At 46.6% G+C, this 18,098-nt stretch overlaps 1 protein-coding gene across 1 annotated transcript in view; it reads left to right on the top strand.

Moving 5' to 3' along the window:
- NID1 (nidogen 1) overlaps positions 1–14,515 on the top strand; it is an 85,301-nt gene extending 70,786 nt beyond the window's left edge. The window contains exons 15-21 of the mRNA XM_077751698.1: positions 3,367–3,493; positions 7,440–7,611; positions 8,801–8,958; positions 10,333–10,456; positions 11,368–11,480; positions 12,420–12,569; positions 14,107–14,515. Coding sequence (XP_077607824.1) covers positions 3,367–3,493; positions 7,440–7,611; positions 8,801–8,958; positions 10,333–10,456; positions 11,368–11,480; positions 12,420–12,541 — 816 coding nt within the window. The 3' untranslated portion in view covers positions 12,542–12,569; positions 14,107–14,515. The remainder of the gene's footprint in view (positions 1–3,366; positions 3,494–7,439; positions 7,612–8,800; positions 8,959–10,332; positions 10,457–11,367; positions 11,481–12,419; positions 12,570–14,106) is intronic.
- The last annotated feature ends 3,583 nt before the right edge of the window (positions 14,516–18,098 follow it).

Genomic DNA, 18,098 nt, shown 5'->3' with positions numbered 1-18,098 from the left:
GAGACCTGGGGGCTTCCGGTGGGATTTGGTCAGGCTTCCCGGAGCAGTGGGGGCCGGGGGGAAGCTCAGGTCCTAGAAGGAGTGAAGAGGCTTTTCAAATCCTCTTCTAATTAGCCTTGACTGGATCCATGTTCTTCTGCACAAAACCCTCTGATGGGCTCTCCCTTCACACGGAAAAAAATCTAGTTCTTCCTATGTGCTCTGGCCACCTCCCCCATTCCATTCCTTGCCACTGTCCCTCCCACTCACCAGCTTCATCTTCTCTGACCTTCTGGCTGGTCCTCAGCACACCACGCACATTCCCACCTCAGGACCTTTGCACCTGCCTGGAGTCATCTCCCTCTCAGACCCTTGTGCAGTACACCACCTCACCTCACTCAGGTTTCTGTTAGCATTTCACCTCTCTGGCCGCCCTGTCCACACCGCTCTCTGTCTCCTTATCCTGCTTTGTCTCCCCCATACCACTCAGCACTGCTTGATGCATTATGTATCAGTGTGTATGTTCTGTATCTGATGCATCTGTTCCCGATAGGAGTATATGCACACCAGACCAGAAACCGTCCACCTATTTCATGGACGTATTTGTTTCACAGTCGTGTTTCTGGAGCCAGTGCTTGGCACTCAGAAACTACTTGCCAAGCGAGTAAGTGACGTTTGTGTTCTCCCGTTGCCTCGCTGACACACAAATCCCTCTGGGGGTGATCATCATCCTTTCTTTGTGTCCTCTCGAGCCCACACTCAGGTAGCGGGAGTGGGCTGAGCTCCCTGTGAAAGTCATTGTCACCCAAGATGAAGGGAAGAGACTGAATGTCAAGGGAGGCTGTGAAAAGCAGAAAATGGAGGTCGGGGCAGGTGGATGGGAGGGCACTGAGGCCACAGGAGAGATACTCGCTGTTCTTTTATTTTGTGTTTTGTGTATTTTTACCATTTAAAAACTTTTTTTTAATCTTTACTTTTCGAGAGAGAGAGCAGGGGAGGGGCAGAGAGAGAGGGAGACACAGAATCCGAAGCAGGTTCCAGGCTCTGAGCTGTCAGCACAGAGCCCGACGCGGGACTCGAACTCACAAACCGTGAGATCATGACCTGAGCCAAAGCCGGATGCTCAACCGACTGAGCCACCCACACGTCCCTGTTTTACCATTTTTAACCACTTCTCAGTGATGGTGTGACCATCACCACTATCCATCACCAGAGCTGTTTTCATAACCCCAAACTGTAACTCGGTCCCCGTTAAGTAGTAACTCCCTCTGTCCCTAGCCGCTGGCAGCCACTAGTCTGCTGCCTGTCTCTATGGATTTGACTCCTCTGGGCCCCACATATATTTGGAATCATCTGGTATTTCTCCTTTTGTAAGAGGCTTTCTTGACTTAGCATAATGTCCTCAAGGTTCAATTATGCTGTAGCCTGTGTCAGACTTTCCTTCCTTTTTAAGCTGATAGTATTTCATTGTATAGATTTACCACATTCTGGTTACTCATTCAACCATCGATGGACATTTGGGAATAATGCTGTTGTGGACATGGATGGACAGATAATCTGTTTCAGTCCTTGCTTTCACTTTTTTGGAGTATAAACCAGACCTGGAATTTTTGAACCATATGGTAATTCTGTGTTTATGGTTTTTTTATTTTTATTTTTATTTATTTATTTTTTAAACGTTTATTCATTTTTGAGAGAGCATGAGCAAGGGAAGGGCAGAGAGAGAGGGAGACACAGAATCTGAAGCGGGCTCCAGGCTCCAAGCTGCCAGCACAGAGGCAGAGCTCGAACTCACAAACCGTGGGATCATGACCTGAACCGGAGTCCAACGCTTAACTGACCAAGCCACTCAGGTGCCCCTACGTTTTTTTATATTTTGAGAAACTTGCCATACTGTTTTCCTTAGTTGCACCCTTTTACATTCCCAGCAGTGTGGTACAAAGATCCCAATTTCTCTAATCCTTGCCAAAACTTAGTATTTTCTAATTGTTAATACTAGTCATCCTAATATGTGTGATGTGCTGTCTTATTGTGGTTTTGATTCATGTTTTTCCAACAAGTGATTATCTGTATCTTCTCACGCACTTATGGACCATTTGTGTGTCTTCTTTGGGAAAATGTCTATGCATATCCTTTGCCCGTTTTGTAATTGGGTCATTGTTATTACTGAGTTGTAGGAGCTCTTTATATATGTGCTTTGCCTCACTTGCATTTCATAGACATTTTGGAGGAAGTTTGTAAGTTTCTACCAAAGGGAAGACTAAAGCCTACAGGGAGTTGGCTATAGATGGCATTGAATCTTTAACTTTATTTAGGAGAAATTGATATCTTAGCAATATTAAATGTTACCATATATTCAACTAATTTATCTCTTCATTTATTTGAGTCTTCTTTAATTTCACTTTGTGATGTGTTACAGTGTTCAGTGTAGAATCTTGCACATTTAAAAATATTTGTTCTTAAATACTTTGTTTTGGATGTTATTGTAAATGTTACTCTCTTAAAGTTTTTATTTTGTGCTAGTATGTGGAAATCCCAGTTTATATTGACCTTGTACCCTTCAACCTGGCTGGATTCCATTGGTAATTATAATAATTTTATAGATTCCCCGGGATTTTCTACAGAAACAATCCAATTGTCTTAGAGTGATCTTACCCCTTCCTTTCCAATATTTTATATTGACCTTGTACCCTTCAACCTGGCTGGATTCCATTGGTAATTATAATAGTTTTATAGATTCCCTGGGATTTTCTACAGAAACAATCAAATTGTCTTAGAGTGGTCTTACCCCTTCCTTTCCAATATTTTATATTGACCTTGTACCCTTCAACCTGGCTGGATTCCATTGGTAATTATAATAGTTTTATAGATTTCCCGGGATTTTCTACAGAAACAGTCAAATTGTCTTAGAGTGGTCTTACCTCTTCCTTTCCAATATTTCTGTCTTTTTAAAAATGATCTTTAGGCAAAGATTTCTTAGATGATGTACAAAAAGTATTAGCCATAAGAGAAGCAATAATAAGTTGAATTTAACAAATACTTAAAACTTGTGCTTTTTAAAAAACACTATTAAGAAAAAAAGAACCAAAAAACCCCCCAAAAACAACAACAATAACAAAAGAAAGTGAAAAAATAAGCTACATAATGAGTGGAAGCGCGCGCACACACACACATACACACACAGGTATATGACAAATGATTTTTAGCTAAACTATATAAAGAACTCCTATAACTCAGTAGTAAACATTTTTAAATGGACTAAAGACTTGAAGACCCTTCATAAAAACATGTGTCTGGATGCCAGTAAGCACATGGAAGATTCCCACCATCACTGGTTGCTCAGGTGCTAGTGAGTGGGCCACTCTTATGGCTGGTCTGCACTTGCAGGATAAAGTCATCATTGGCTTGGCCTTCGACTGTGTGGACAAGATGGTTTACTGGACCGACATCAGTGAGCCTTCCATTGGGAGAGCCAGTCTGCATGGTGGAGAGCCAACCACCATCATTCGACAAGGTGGGCAAGCAAATACCATTCTTCCTTCTTGGTTTGGCTTCTGGCAGCCCCAGGGGCTCTTGGAGGGAGAGCAGAGGGGCGGGTGTATGGTTGCATACAAGTTATGATGATTTGAGAGGGACTAGGTCGTTGGCCTCAATGCCACCCTTTCCAGCCTTCTCTGAAAAGTCCTCCAAGGACTTATCATTAAATCCTTAGCTGGGATTTGTGGCTGGCCTAAGACAAATAAAACTAAAACAGGTAAGTGCACATGCCTTTCTCTAAAAGCTTATGTACCCAGTTTTAATGAACAGTAAGGGCCAAACTCCACTGTCCACTTTGGGTATACATTTCTCCTCTTGCTGTTGAGCCTGGACTTGACTCTCAGACTTTCTGCCCCATGGGATGCTCCATTAGGATTTCCCCAAGGGCAACAGGCAGATGATCTTCAAGTTGGGAGGGTTACAAGCTTGGCAAATATTGTCCCTGATAATTGTCTATTCCCAAGATAGCTTTCGAGTCAAAAGTTGTCACTTCAACCTGTGACATCATGGTGGTGGTGGGGAGATGTCTTTTCCACCTTACCTCCACGGACACCTGTTCAGACAGCCAGTGTCAGAGGAGTGCAGCACATCGAGCTGAACTTCCACAGACATTCCTCAATTTTCAGTTGCATTACTGGTAATGAGACGCACATGCTTTTAACCTCAGCATTTAACCTCAATTCCTTAACTTACAGAGGTTGATCTAGGTCAAGAACTCTGTGCATTACTGTAATGCCTACACTCAACAAGTCATGACTATTTTATGTGGATGTGTTTTATCAAGATTAAAGACCATTACAACCAAAATCCAAGGGCCTATACAAATTCCCCTTTACTGAAAAGGTCAAATATTACATATTGCTAAATCAGTAACTCATCAGCTGACTTGCAAATATTTTTGATCAAAAGACATTGTGGGGGTGCCTGGGTAGCTCAGTCAGTTGAGCAGCCAACACTTGATTTAGGCTCAGGTCATTTTCCTGAGGCAGTGAGGTGAGGGGGGTGGGGTTGTGTCATGGGATCAAGCCCCGGATCAGGTTCTGTGCTAGTCATGGAGCATGCTTTGAATTCTCTCTTTCTCTCCCTCTGCCCCTCTCCCCTGCTTGCACTCTCTCTCCCTAAAATAAAAAAATAAAAGAAGAAAGAAAGACATTGTTATGCCAGTGATAGTTGTCCTATAAAATCATTTTGTTTCCTCTGTAAAACACTCAAATCAAAGATACAGTTTCAAAATGTCTGAGCCTCATTTGGTATTTCTTTTTACTTGGGGCTGAATGTCGCTTTTCCAGTTTCCAATTTAATGTTTCTCTAACGATTGATTTTCTGGAATGGTGTCTGTGGGGCAGGTTTTTCCCTTACTTGGCCCCCTCACAAAAGATGAACAGCAGGAACCAAGCTGAGGTTGAATTCAGTATTTCTAGCTTTGGACATAGACCCTGACTCCTTTTCTGGAAGCTGACATGCTATTTAAATAATGTCTGGTAGTTTCCATGGTTTGGTTTAATGAACAGAATTTTGAAAATGCCTTTTTGCATTGTCGCTCCCTCTTCCTCTCTCTTTCTCTCTCTCTCTCTCTTAAAAATGTTGCTGTAATCTGTGATTTGACTTCAAAACCCAGTGGAAATGGGGAATAGGTCACCATTGCTATTTCCTGTTGCTTCTGGAACTGATAATCATCCAAGAAAGCTTTAAGCACAGTAAGAAACATTTCAGGCAAGAGTCCGCTGTGAAAACACAGAATTAAAGTAGAATGTGATCTCTGTAGTAGAAAGATCACTGGAAGTAAGTGTTCTTTTATTTAAAAATAAAAATATTTATTTAAAAATATTTTTAGGGACGCCTGGGTGGCTCAGTCGGTTGAGCGTCCAACTTTGGCTCAGGTCATGATCTCACAGTTCATGGGTTCGAGCCTGCATCAGGCTCTGTGCCGACAGCTAGCTCAGAGCCTGGAGCCTCCTTCGGATTCTGTGTTTCCCTCTCTCTCTGACCCTCCCCTGCTCATGCTGTCTCTCTCTCTCTCTCTCTTTCTCTCTCACTCTCTCTCAGAAATAAATAAAACATTAAAAAAATTAAAAAATATTTTGAAAACATTTAAATATTTAAAAGGAGAAAGAAACTTCCACTTAAATCTTTGTCGTGGTATGGGTTGGTACGTCCCTAGTGAGTGGAAGAGGGGGTGTCTGTCTCTTCTCTATTTCATGCAGTCTGAATCCTAAGCTTCTCTTTCTTTCCTAACCAAACATCCTAACCAAAGGAGACAGATCATAATCAGCAGCATGGAATATATATTGCCTTGCTGTCTTCCCTTCCTTCCCTGACTGCACAGTAAAGGGGGGAGGGGGGTATTCCAGACCTTTCCTTTGGTCTTATAATTCATAAAGTAAGTATTTTCCTGGTTGGAGGAGGTTTGATTGCTCTTGGGTTTAAGGTCAGGACCAGGGCTGTTTGTAAGGAGCCAGAGCGACAGGGAGTTTCTGGATTCCTCTGCATGTCTTGTAAAGTACTGTCACTGAACAGTCTTTTCTTCCCCACTCTTCTCTCTGTGTCCGAGTGGCTGGTGTCCCTGGCAGAGAATGTGCTCATTTTGGATATAGCCCCAGAATGATTTATTCTACTTTTGTCTGACAGTCGGAAGAGGTGTTTGGAGGTCAGGCTCGCTGACCCTTCACCTCTAGGGACGTGGGAAATATTTTCATACTTTACAAATCTCTACTTTTGGTTGATAACAAAAACCTTGTTCAAGTGCTATTTCTAATTCTTAATAAACTGCCTCTGGCAGGGGTCCTTTCCGGGGGGTGGGGCTTTCGTGTTTCTAGCATCCAGGGTCATGGTCATATTAGGAGTCTTAAGTGAAGGCTGATAAGGGAAAGCAGAGGTTCTGAACAGCTTCCACACTGATAAAAGAACACAGCGTGGGGGTCATTTCCTCACACCCAGGATCCCTCGGGTACAATGGCTTCATCCTTGGCCTCTTCCTCTTCCTGCTTATACTTCCAGCCATACTAAGTGACCCTCAGTTCTGTAATCAGCTGAGGGGAAGGAATCCTCAGTGACACCAGTAAAACCCTGGTGGGGTTCTGATGTTTAATTTGCTTTCATTTATAGTCCGGAAATCATTAGTTTGGTGGCACTGAAGATTCCTGTTGCAGCCAGCTTACCCTATGGCAGCCCTTGGCTTGGAAATCAGTTACTTATAACCTAGTAAGGACTTCTGGTGGTGTTATCTGTGATCACTGACACCCCTTCTTTGTACTCCTAATACTTGTGCAGAAGTAGTAACAGCTATGATTTCTTGTAATTACTCCTCTGAGATGATCCTTTTCCCCCAATAACTAATGAATAAGGTGTATCGATTTGCTGCATATTTCTGTGCCCCCCACTCCCACCCCATGCCTGCAGGATAAACTCTAAGCTCATTAACACCAGCATCCTACCTTCATCTCTGGTCACTCTCCCAACCTCTGCAGCCATGCCAAATCACGTCATGTCCAGTCTTTGTTTTTACACTTACACACAGGTCCGCTCCCTGGAACCCCGCATCCAGGATCTTTGCCTGACAAACCCCTGTTGGTCTGTGAGGAGCCAGCTTTACGAGGTGTCCTCTCCCCCAGAAGACCCTCCCAGGTCTCCCCAGGCTACATCTAGTGTCTTCCTCCACGTTCCCATAAAACCACGACTCAGTCTGAATTGAGATTGCTTGCAAGCTCCTGGAAGCCAGGTCCACCACTTAGGTGTCATTATGGGCTTGGTACATAACAAGTAGGTGTCCGCCGAGTGAATGAGTGACAGCAACATGCATTTCACATTCCCATTTGTTCTTCCAAAGTGCAAGGATTGAACACCGAGGGAAATAAACACTGAGTAATCCGAAAAACCTAATCTTAACTTGCTTTAAAAACCCAGGATTCCGTGTTTGATTCTAGATCTTGGAAGCCCAGAAGGCATTGCCCTGGACCACCTTGGCCGCAACATTTTCTGGACCGATTCTCACTTGGATCGCATAGAAGTTGCAAAGCTGGATGGGACCCAGCGCCGGGTGCTGTTTGACACTGATTTGGTGAATCCCAGAGGCATCGTAACGGATTCCGTGAGAGGGTATCTGTGTAAATCTGTGTAAATCTATCCCATTTGCAACTGCTTGTTTAGATAATTCTCAAATGCTAGGCTTCAACTCCAGCATTACTCTCCTGAAATGAATAAGTTCCCGGATGAACAGGTCTCCAGTGGGTGCCTTACAGATAGGCACTGTGAAATGCCAGAACATTTATTACAATTCCCTATGATATTGGATTTGATTCCATGTTCTACTTTTAAGTCTTTTAGGAAGGGGATTTTGTAAGTCCACAGTTCAGAAATTGAGTATTTCCATTTGAGGTGAATGTGGATCGACACTTGCCTTGTACCAGCCGCAGAAGGCGTCAAAGTAGCATAAATGTACCCCTGGGGCTCAGACCACCACTGCATGGACACCTTGGAGACCCCTTGCTGGGGGTTTTGTCATCACGTCAATGCTTTTTTTTCTTTTTCCTTTTTCTTTTTTTCTTTTTTCTTTTTCCCTACAGTTAGTTCTAAATCTTAACCCACCAGGCCTTTGGCACCTCACACCTTCCCTGTGAGACCAGACCCCTAGTTCTGTGGCCGGTTGGCCACCTCCCTGGTGGCAGACACCTCGACCACCAACTCTATCAGCATCTGCTTCTTTGTCTGAGCCCCTGGGTCCGCTGCTCCCCACTGCGTAGTGACAGCATGTAGGAATCCCCATCTGTTGATATCAGGTGTGGCGTTTGTTTTGTGGTGTTCTTTTAACCAGCTTTATGGAGATACACTGTATCAGTTGTGTTTTTTTTAATTTTTAATGTTTTTTATTTATTTCTGAGAAAGAGAGAGAGAACGTGAGCAGGGGAGGATCTGAAGCAGGCTCCAGGCTCTGAGCTAGCTGTCAGCACAGAGCCCAACGTGGGGCTCGAACCCACGAACCGTGAGATCATGACCTGAGCTGAAGTCGGACGCTTAACCGACTGCTTGAGCCACTCAAGCACCCCTGTATCAGTTATGTTTAAGGGAAGTGAATTCCTTAGTAACAGAACAACCAAACTCAAACTGAGAACCAAATCCAAGGAATTTCTGCAAAGGAAAAGCTGTCTTATCCCCTGCAGACCCTATTTAGCCTTCCTGGGTTTTAATGTCTTCATCGTGGGTTCTTTTGAAGTTTTTTTTTTTTTAATAAAATATTTCTCGTCCATCTTTGTTATCTCTCCTCTTTCTTTTCCTTTTCCTCCTGCAGGAACCTTTACTGGACAGATTGGAACAGAGATAGTCCCAAAATCGAAAGTTCCTATATGGACGGCACGAACCGGAGGATTCTGGTGCAGGATGATTTGGGCTTGCCCAACGGGCTCACGTTCGACACCTACTCGGCTCAGCTCTGCTGGGTGGACGCAGGTAATGGAAACCCCCATCCCCGGGCCTGGCTCCTTGCTCCTGGGGTTGCAACAGTGCTTTTTTTTTTTTTTTTTTAACCTAAACAGTTATTCTTACCCATTGTGGGCTGGCATCTGTTAAGGGGAAGCAAGAATAAGATACCTGTGTTATTTTCCTACACAAAATCAGCTGCCTGTCTTTGCTCTGAAATGTATTGTTTCTCTAGGCTTGACGGCATCCAGGGCGAGTGCTCGTCTTCTAAATCAGGGCTCTGCAAACTCTATGTAGCCCATGGGCCAAATCCAGTCTGTTCTGGTACCACCCGGGTGCTAGAAATGGTTTTTATTTATTCATTGTTTTGAGAGAGAACACATGAGCAGAGGAGGGAGACAGAGAGAGAGACAGAGACAGAATCCCAAGTGGACTCCACGCTGTCAGCACAGAGCCCGACATGGGGCTTGAACTAATGAACCGTGAAATCTTGACCTGAGCCAAGGTCAAGAGTTGGATGCTTAACTGACTGAGCCACGCAGGCGCCCCTGGGTTTTACATTTTTAAATGTTTATGTTTTAAAGGGTTACATAAATGCCTCCATGATGTCCTGATTTTGCCTCTTGGCCCACAAAAGCTAAATTAATTACTCTCTGGCCCTTTGAGAGCAAGTTTGCTGAGACCTGGAATTGTTCTCATCCTATTATTATCTCTCTGTTATGCAATTCATGACTTCCGTCCCTGTCTTGTGCATCTGTTCCCCAAGGACCCTGCCCTGGGGTGTCCCTCAGGGGATGGAGGGGCAGGATGCTCACTTGGGAGCAAGGTCAGTCATCCCTCAAAGGGTCTGTTGAGTACCTGCGCTGTTCCCAGTACGTCAGGTGCCCTGGGGGTGCAGGGACTGTGTCTCAGGAGGGAAGCATACACACAATTAAATCAACATGCAAGCCGGAAGCTGGCCCTAAGGCAGACACTGATACGAGGCTGTGCTCGGCTGCATTCAAGGTGCAGGTTAGCAGTTGTTAGTAGCTCTGACTGCAGGGAGGGAGAGTGTGGGAGGCTTGGGGGGGTGGGTAGGGACTTGAGGGAGAGGTGGAAGATATCCTTGTTCCCAACCCCCCACCCCCATCCCTAGTTGCTATGAGAATGGGCGGGACAAGGAATGGTCCCTCTGCCCAGCCCACATGGAAACCAGGTATGGGTCCCCCAGCGGAGGTGGGTGTTGACCAGTGAGAGCGGCAAGGCAGGGCGAGGAGACCACTTTCCGCTGTTGAAGGGCAAGTCACGTGTGTCCTCCGGGATCTGTCATTGTAAGGCTGGCTTTCTGGCACCCTTGCCCTTGTTACCCGTTTTGATACCATGGGGCCATTTCTTGTTTGAACAGCTTGTCTTCGCTCCACACAGGCACCAGTCGGGTGGAGTGTCTGAAGCCGGGGCAGCCGAGCAGACGGAAGGTTCTCGAGGGGCTCCAGTACCCTTTCGCTGTTACAAGCTACGGGAAGCATCTGTATTACACAGACTGGAAGACGTACGTCAGCTGCTGGAGCATGACCGGGTTGGGGGGCGGCGGGAGCCGGGGAGGCTACCACCCTGTCTCTGGGAGGCCGGGCCCTTGCTATGTGGCCTCGGCTTGACATTCCAGTGTCCAGAGATGTTCGCCTTCTGCCTCAGGAGGGGAGGGTGTGGGAGAGTGAGACCCTGGGGGCCAGAAGGGACTGTTTATCATCCCAGTGCTCCCGGATGGGCAGCTTCAAGTCTGTGGACTTGAACTTCATGAGCATGTCCATTCTTCCCCCAGGAGCTGCCCCAGGCTCACTTGGCCGGCGGGCTCCCTGCCTACCCCGTACCCTTACTTCATTCTCCTTAAACTGCAATATTCCCACAGCCCCTTCTTGACCACCCCTTCCTGCGAAAAGGAGGGGTTCAACCAAGCCAGCAGCTGTGGTCGGGGGCATCTGGAGAGAAAGCCGATTTCCCAGCTTGAAATTTAGAGCTGAGGGGAGAGCTAGCTCAACTTTGTCCTTTTTTATTTTTTAATTTTTTAAATACTTATTTATTTTTGAGAGAGTGTGAGCAGAGGAGGGACAGAGAGAGGGGGAGTCACAGAATCTGAAACAGGTTCCAGGCTACAAACTGTCAGCACAGAGCCCGATGCGGGGCTCGAACCCATGAACCGCGAGATCATGACCTGAGCTGAAGTTGGCTGCTTAACCGACTAAGCCACCCAGGTGCCCCTGTCCTTTTTTTTTTTTTTTAAAGAAGCCAGAGAAATGCAGGCTTGTTCCCGCCACAGGAAGAGGGAAGGATGGCTGGGAAGTGAGGCCAGCATGTCACTTCACGGCCTCCAGTTTATCCCCCAAACCACAGAAGAGGGTGCCCAGTAAACGGAAGGCTGGAGCCATCATGTGTGTCTACTTTCTGCCCTTCGGTGTTTTGTAGGAATTCCGTGGTTGCTGTAGATCTTGCCATTTCCAAAGAGACGGATACGTTCCACCCACACAAGCAGACCCGGCTGTATGGCGTCACCACGGCCCTGTCTCAGTGTCCCCAAGGTAACTCCCCCGTGCTCTTCCCGGTCAGGGGCTGGGGATGACTGGAGGCTCCAAGCCCACACCCTTCCTACTGCCTATGGGGCCCCTACCTACCCTGACCACCTGGCAGGTGAGACGCCCTCCCTTCCATTAGCAGCCTGCATTATTTAATAAGCGAGCCGAATCAGTTAGCAGAAAGCATTAGGGAACAAACTAGAAACGGTGGACAAGGGTGAGGAAAAGTATTGAATCTTGGGCTCGGTCAGGAAGTGGGTGGTCTTCAGGTTCCAAATAGGAACATCCTATTTGAACGATCTCTGTGGCCTTAAGGGTCTGTCCGCTTGGCCTAACAGCCACAATAGTAAACACCTCTAATGATAATCGCAGATGTGGACAAGGTGCTTACTGTGAGCCAGGCCTTTACATATGTTAACTCAGGTGCTCTTTATTCAGTCTTCCACTTAGTCCTCACAGCATCCCCACGAGGCAGGTACTATTCTTGTGCTCCTTGTATACATAAGGACACTGAAGCCACTTGTCCAATGTCACATGGCTCATGGTGGCCCCAGCAGGGGGGTCAGCCAGGCACCCTGGCTCCAGGATCTGTTGCGCTGCCTCCTGGAGACCTCTCCCCTCGCTCACCCCCCTTGGCTTCCCACCTCCCCGGGTCTAGCGCGAGGCCGAGCGGACAGGCTAGACGGAGAGGATTTTGTGCTTGAAAACTCCAGCTCCACGTTACCACTAGAGCTGGAAGACCCTCCCTGAGACCGTCAGTAACTCTCATGGTAAACCCGCACAGTCCCCAACTCAGGAATCGCTGCTTTTGCCCATCTGGCAAATCCGTCACCGTGAGGATTCCCTATTCCAGAAGCACCCAGAAGCTCAGTCTCCTGGAACCCGAAAACTGATGCGTGGGCTTTTCTCTTAGATGGCTGCTGAACTGATGTCTGCCTTTTCCAGGTCACAACTACTGCTCGGTGAACAACGGTGGCTGCACCCACCTCTGCCTGGCTACCCCCGGAAGCAGGACCTGCCGTTGCCCTGACAACACCCAGGGAGTTGACTGCATCGAGCGGAAATGAAGACGAGAAGGCCTCATTCCCTCGGCAGGTACTCAGCATCACCCTACTTGAAAGGGTCCAGACTGAAAACTGTCCGACCTGGTGGCCACCAGGCCCAGGTCCTACCCAGCCGGAGCCCCGACAGCGTTCCCCTCTGTCCCCCAAAACATATGCCCCGGGGTTCTGGAATGGGAAAGCCCCTTCTCCCTATGCAAAGACAGAAAACCCCCTGACTCCAACCCTCAGATGAACAGACACAGCCCCCGAGTGAGGATTATGTGCCCACCCCAGTGCTCTGGAAACTGTGCCCAGTTTATCCCCCCAGTGATGGGCAGGGCCTGCCCAGGCATGAGCCGGCCCCTCCCCTGTGGCCTCATAAGCTCAGCCTCACTCTGAGTTGCCCACCAGCTTGTAACTCCCCGACACGCCAGCCAGGGCCGCCTGGGCCAGGCTGTGAATGAAGGAGGGAGTTAACCCTCCCACTCATTTTTCTCTTGGTGCTCTGATTTCCCTCCCCACACTCCTGGCTTTTTACTCCTGTACCACCTGCATCCTGCCCAAGGCCCCTGCTATAGTGAGCAAGCCCTGCCATTTTGTTCAAAACCCACCGTGTCTTCAGGCCACTTGGATACACATGGATGATCATGAGCAGTCCCTTCCAGATACGTTACTGGCATTTCGGCAATAGCCCTGGGGAGTTAGGCAAAGCCTTCAATCAAGGGAGTGCCCAGTGGTAGGAATTTCAATGTGTAGAGTCGGGTTTTGAGGATGTAGATTCTTTGGATGTGCCTTAAATTACACCAGTGGTTACCGAACTGTTCCACTTTGCCCAAAGCACCTGGATCTGAACATCTGCTCCCTTGAGCAACATGGCCCCACTGCAGGCACCCAGGCCCAGCCTGCCCACTTCAGGCTTAGCTGGGGCTGGGACCAGGGATGACCCGTCTGTAGGTCTTCATCTCCCACCTCCACTGGTAAGAGCCAATCTACAGTCAGCACGAGCCATGTCTCCTTTGTTTTCCCCTCTGTTCATGGCCCTTGCTGGCTGTGTTCCCATCTAAGAGGGCCAGAGTGAGTATTTATACTCCTGACCCAGAGTGAGTATTTGTACTCCTGACCCTTTATTGCTCACTGGTGTAATTAAAGGGACCACCACGAGATGTCACGTGTATGTTTCTACAGTCTGTTTGGAAACATCTCCTGGCCATGCGAGCAGCTAAGTGTTACCTTTTTATCAGCTGTTGCCCAGAGATGCAAAACAATAGGAATTTTGGATTGAAAGAGAGGCATAAGGAGATGGAGTCAGTAAAGACTGGGGTAAGGGAGTGGAGAAGGCTCAGCGGAAAGAGTCACAAAGCGGTTGATCAGGAGCAGGAGTGGAAAACCCAAGAGGAAAGGAGAGAGGAGGGTATTTAACAACAGCAAGAAGAAAAACTCTCCAAAGAGAAAATGGGACCTTTCTCTTGAGGAGATGGAAGGATTTGCCTGTGTTTCTCCTTGGGGAAGGGGTCCTTCCCCTTATCTGCAAACCTGAGTACACTCATCACCTCCCCACAACCCGTACCCCTCCTCACTTTCTCCTCAAGTGCGATGGCTTCACGGTGGAGCCTGGACCGGGAAGGAGCCTTGCCCCCCGAATGACTGGCGTTCCTTCTGAGAGCCAAATGCAATCCCGAGAATCACGCCGTTTGGGGAACATGTGGGTCTTTTATCCAGCCCAGCCCCATGGATCAGTTTTGCCTTTTTATATTTATCATTCCATATCAAGCCCTCTATATCAAATGTTCGTCATCATTTTGTATAATTTTTATAACTGTTTTATTCATTTTACTAGATTCATCCTAAAAGTTTTCAAATGGTAAATTCTTAAACTGTGGAAACCACTGAAGGTGCTTATTAACTGTTCCCCCCCCAGATTTTTACAAGTATTGGATGATTTCTTGAGTTTACAGTTGTATAAATATCAGTGCAGAAAATAAAATTTGTTTCTTAAAAAAAAAAACCTTTATCCTGTTTGAATAAAGAAGTTTAATGTTGGGGGGCTGATTCACAGTGAGTAGGTAGCCATTTAATAATCTGCAAAATCTTGGAGCATCTGGGAGACTCAGTGGGTTAAGTGTCCCAGTCTTGATTTTGGCTCAGGTCATGATCTCACAGTTCGTGAGTTTGAGAACTGCTTCGGGCTCTGCACTGACAGTGTGGAGCCTGCTTAGGATTCTCTGTCTCTCTCTCTCTCTCTCTCTCTCCCTCTCTCTCCCCCACTTTCCTCTCTGCCCCTCCCCCACTTGTATGAGTGCACGCTCGCTCTCTCTCTCTCTCAAATAAATAAAACTCTTCAAAAAAATCTGCAAAATCTGTGGAACCCCCTATGTTACAAAGGGTAGTTTGTTTCCCACAAAAGACTTAGAGGCTTATTGAATTAAAAAATCATTCTACCAGGGACCCCAAACCATNCACCCACCCTCTCTTCCAGAAGGAACAAAGACTCTTTCCTGGGACTGACCACGGCCTGAGACCCCTGGGCTGTTCCACGGGGGCCCCTGGGTGGGCTGGGAATGGGGCTTTGACTTGGACAGAGTGAAGGGGGCTCAGACGTTGCAGGCGGGATGCTCAGAGCTGCTGTCATAGGCAGAAGGGGACTGGTGCCCAAGGGCCTGCAGAGGACATGACAGCCTCCAAGGAAACAGCAACAGCCTGCCCACATGAGCTTCCTAAAGGGGACAGCCTCTGTGTGGGCGAAACCTTCCAGTGTTTTATTCTCATCATCAAACCTAGTTACATAAAGGGGACCCCCGGGCAGAAGGTAGAGTGGGGTGCTCCCAGAGCACCTCTGTGTGAAGATGAGGTCTGACCTGGCAGGAGGTGTCCGCGTGAACTGCTCTGGACTCTTCTGGATGGAGGAGAACACAGCTGCACCCAGGGGAGAGCGTGATGAAGAGGGTGCTGAATTTCGGTCCATTTCAGCTTTTCCGTTTGCCATCGTGCAGCCCCGCTGTGGGGCTGAGGGGACAGCAGCCCAAGTTCCTAGTGTGGCCTTGCTGGGGCCGGGGTGAGCCAGAGGACCTCGTTCTCCAAAAATCGGGGTTGTGTGTTCTGATTGCTGACTGCTGCTTTTAAATGTTGGGGGCGCCCAGCACATGGAAAAAGTCTTCAGGACCTTAGATTTGACAATGATTTCTTGTATATGACACCAAAAGCCCAAACCTCAAAACAAAAACAAATAGATTGGTCTTCATCAAAATTAAAAACTTTTGTGCATCAAAGGACGCAATTAAGAAAGCAAAAAGACAGCCAAGCCACGGAAGTGGAGAAAGTATTTGCAAATTCTGGTTAATATCCAGAATATATAAAGAACTACAACTCAGCAATGACCATAACAAAAACAACCCAATTCAAAAGTGAACAGAAGAGTTGAATAAACATTTTTTTCAAAGGAAATCTACAAATGGCCAATAAGCAGGCAGAAAGATGCTCAACGTCATTAATTGTTAGGGAAATGCAAGTCAGAAGCACAATTAGATATCACTCCACACCAATTAGGATGGCTATCAGAAAACAAAAACAAGCAAGTAAGCAAACAAACAAAGACTGGAAAATAAGTGTTGAGGAGGATTTGGAAAACGGGAGCCTTGTGCGTACCCAGTGGGAATGCAGAATGCTGTAGCAGAACAGAAGACAGCCTCTGTGGTTCCTCAAAAAGTTGAACAGAAAATTACAATACTTCTGGGGCGCCCGGGTGGCTCGGTCGGGGAGGCATCTGACTTCGGCTCAGGTCATGATCTCGTGATTCATGAGTTTGAGCCCGACATCCAGCTCTCTGCTGTCAGCATGGAGCCCACTTTGGATCCTCTGTCTGCCTCTCTCTCTCTGCCTCCCCCCCACAATAAACACTATAAAAAGAAAGAAAGAAAAAAGAAAATTACCATAACTTCTAGGTAGACACCCAAAGGAATTGAAAGCAGGGGCTCAAATGGAAACTTGTTCACCAGCGTTCATGGTGTCCTGTTCACCTACACCAAAGGCGAAAACTACCCAGGAGGCCATCAGCAGATTAAAGGATAAATAAAATGTGTTGTACTCATACAATGAAATATTCTGCTATGAAAAGGTTCCAAGAACATAGATGAAGTCATTATGCTAAGTGAAATAAGCCAGACACAAATGAACAAATATTGTATGATTCCACATATGGGAGGTACCTCGAATAGCCAAATTCACAGAGATGGGAAAGCAGATGAGAGATTAGCAGAGAGATTACTAGGGCTGGTAGCAGGGGGAATAGAAAGTTAATGCTTAATGGTTTCAGAGTTTTTATTTACGGTAATGAACCAGTTGGGGATGTAAATGGTGGTGATGGCCGCACAGCACTGGGAATATAATTAATGCCACTGAATCACATGCTTAAAAATAGTTAAAATGACAAATTTTCCGTTATATGTATATTCTACCACACCTTCTAAAAATTAATAATGTAATATACCAAGAGCCATTAAATGTGTACTTTAAGTGAATTGTATGACATGTGAATTATATATCAATAAAGCTTTTTTTTTTTAATTTGAAAGAGAGAGAGAGGGAGTGTGGTGGGACAGAGAGGCAGAGGGAGAGAGAGAACAGACATGGGGCTCGATCCCACAGCCCAGGGATTGACCTGAGCCAAAATCAAGAGTTAGATGTTCAACCAGCTGAGCCACCCAGGTGCCACAAAGCTTATTTTTCGAAAGATCACTGTAATTAAAATAAGAAAAAAAAGCTTGTTACCAAAGGTTGTCAAAATGCTGATCACTTTTGTAGTTGGCTATATTCTTTAGATTCCAAGATTTTAGTCTAGGTACTTCTGTGAAAAGATTTTGCAAATAGAACTAAGGTTATTAACTACCTTAAAACAGGGGGATTCTTTATCCTGCACAATGCATATGGGCCCTAAAAACCAGAAGAGGAGAAGCGCGTGGGTGGCTCAGTCGGTTGCTGACTTGGGCTCAGGTCATGATCTCATAGTTCATGGTTTTGAGCCCCGTGTCAGGCTCTGTGCTGACAGCTCAGAGCCTGGAACCTGCTTCAGATTCTGTATCTCTGTCTCTGTCTACCCCTCCTCTGCTCATGCTCTGTCTCTCTCTGTCTCTCAAAAATAAATGTTAAAAAAAATTTTTTAAAATAAAAACATAAGCCAGAATGCAGAAGAATCAATCAACTTTAAGGCAAAAACAGAAAGCAGCCAAGATGAGGCTAAAGGGTAGGAAGGACCCGACTGAACATTGGGGTCTTCAAAATGGAAGAAGGCAGTTATGAGCAAAGGAGCAAGGTTACCTCTACAAGCTGAAAACAACTCCTGGAAAGCAATCAGCAAATTGGGACCTCGGTCCTACAACCACAAGGAACCGGGTCCTGCTATAACCTGAAGGGGCCTGGAGGCGGGTTCTAACCTAGAGCCTCCAGAAAGAGGTGGAGCCCTGCAGACACCACAGTCAGGCCCTGGGAGACCCTCAGCATAGGACCCACCTGAGCCACAAGGTTCTAGTCTTCTCATCTCCTCAGCTGTGAGATCTTCCACGGTAGAGTTTTAGGTCACAAAATGTGG

Source organism: Crocuta crocuta, unplaced genomic scaffold (genome assembly GCF_008692635.1).
Source record: "Crocuta crocuta isolate KB4526 unplaced genomic scaffold, BGI_CrCroc_1.0 scaffold59-1, whole genome shotgun sequence".
Classification (NCBI taxonomy): domain Eukaryota; kingdom Metazoa; phylum Chordata; class Mammalia; order Carnivora; family Hyaenidae; genus Crocuta; species Crocuta crocuta.
This window is presented reverse-complemented; position numbering and strand designations above follow the sequence as displayed.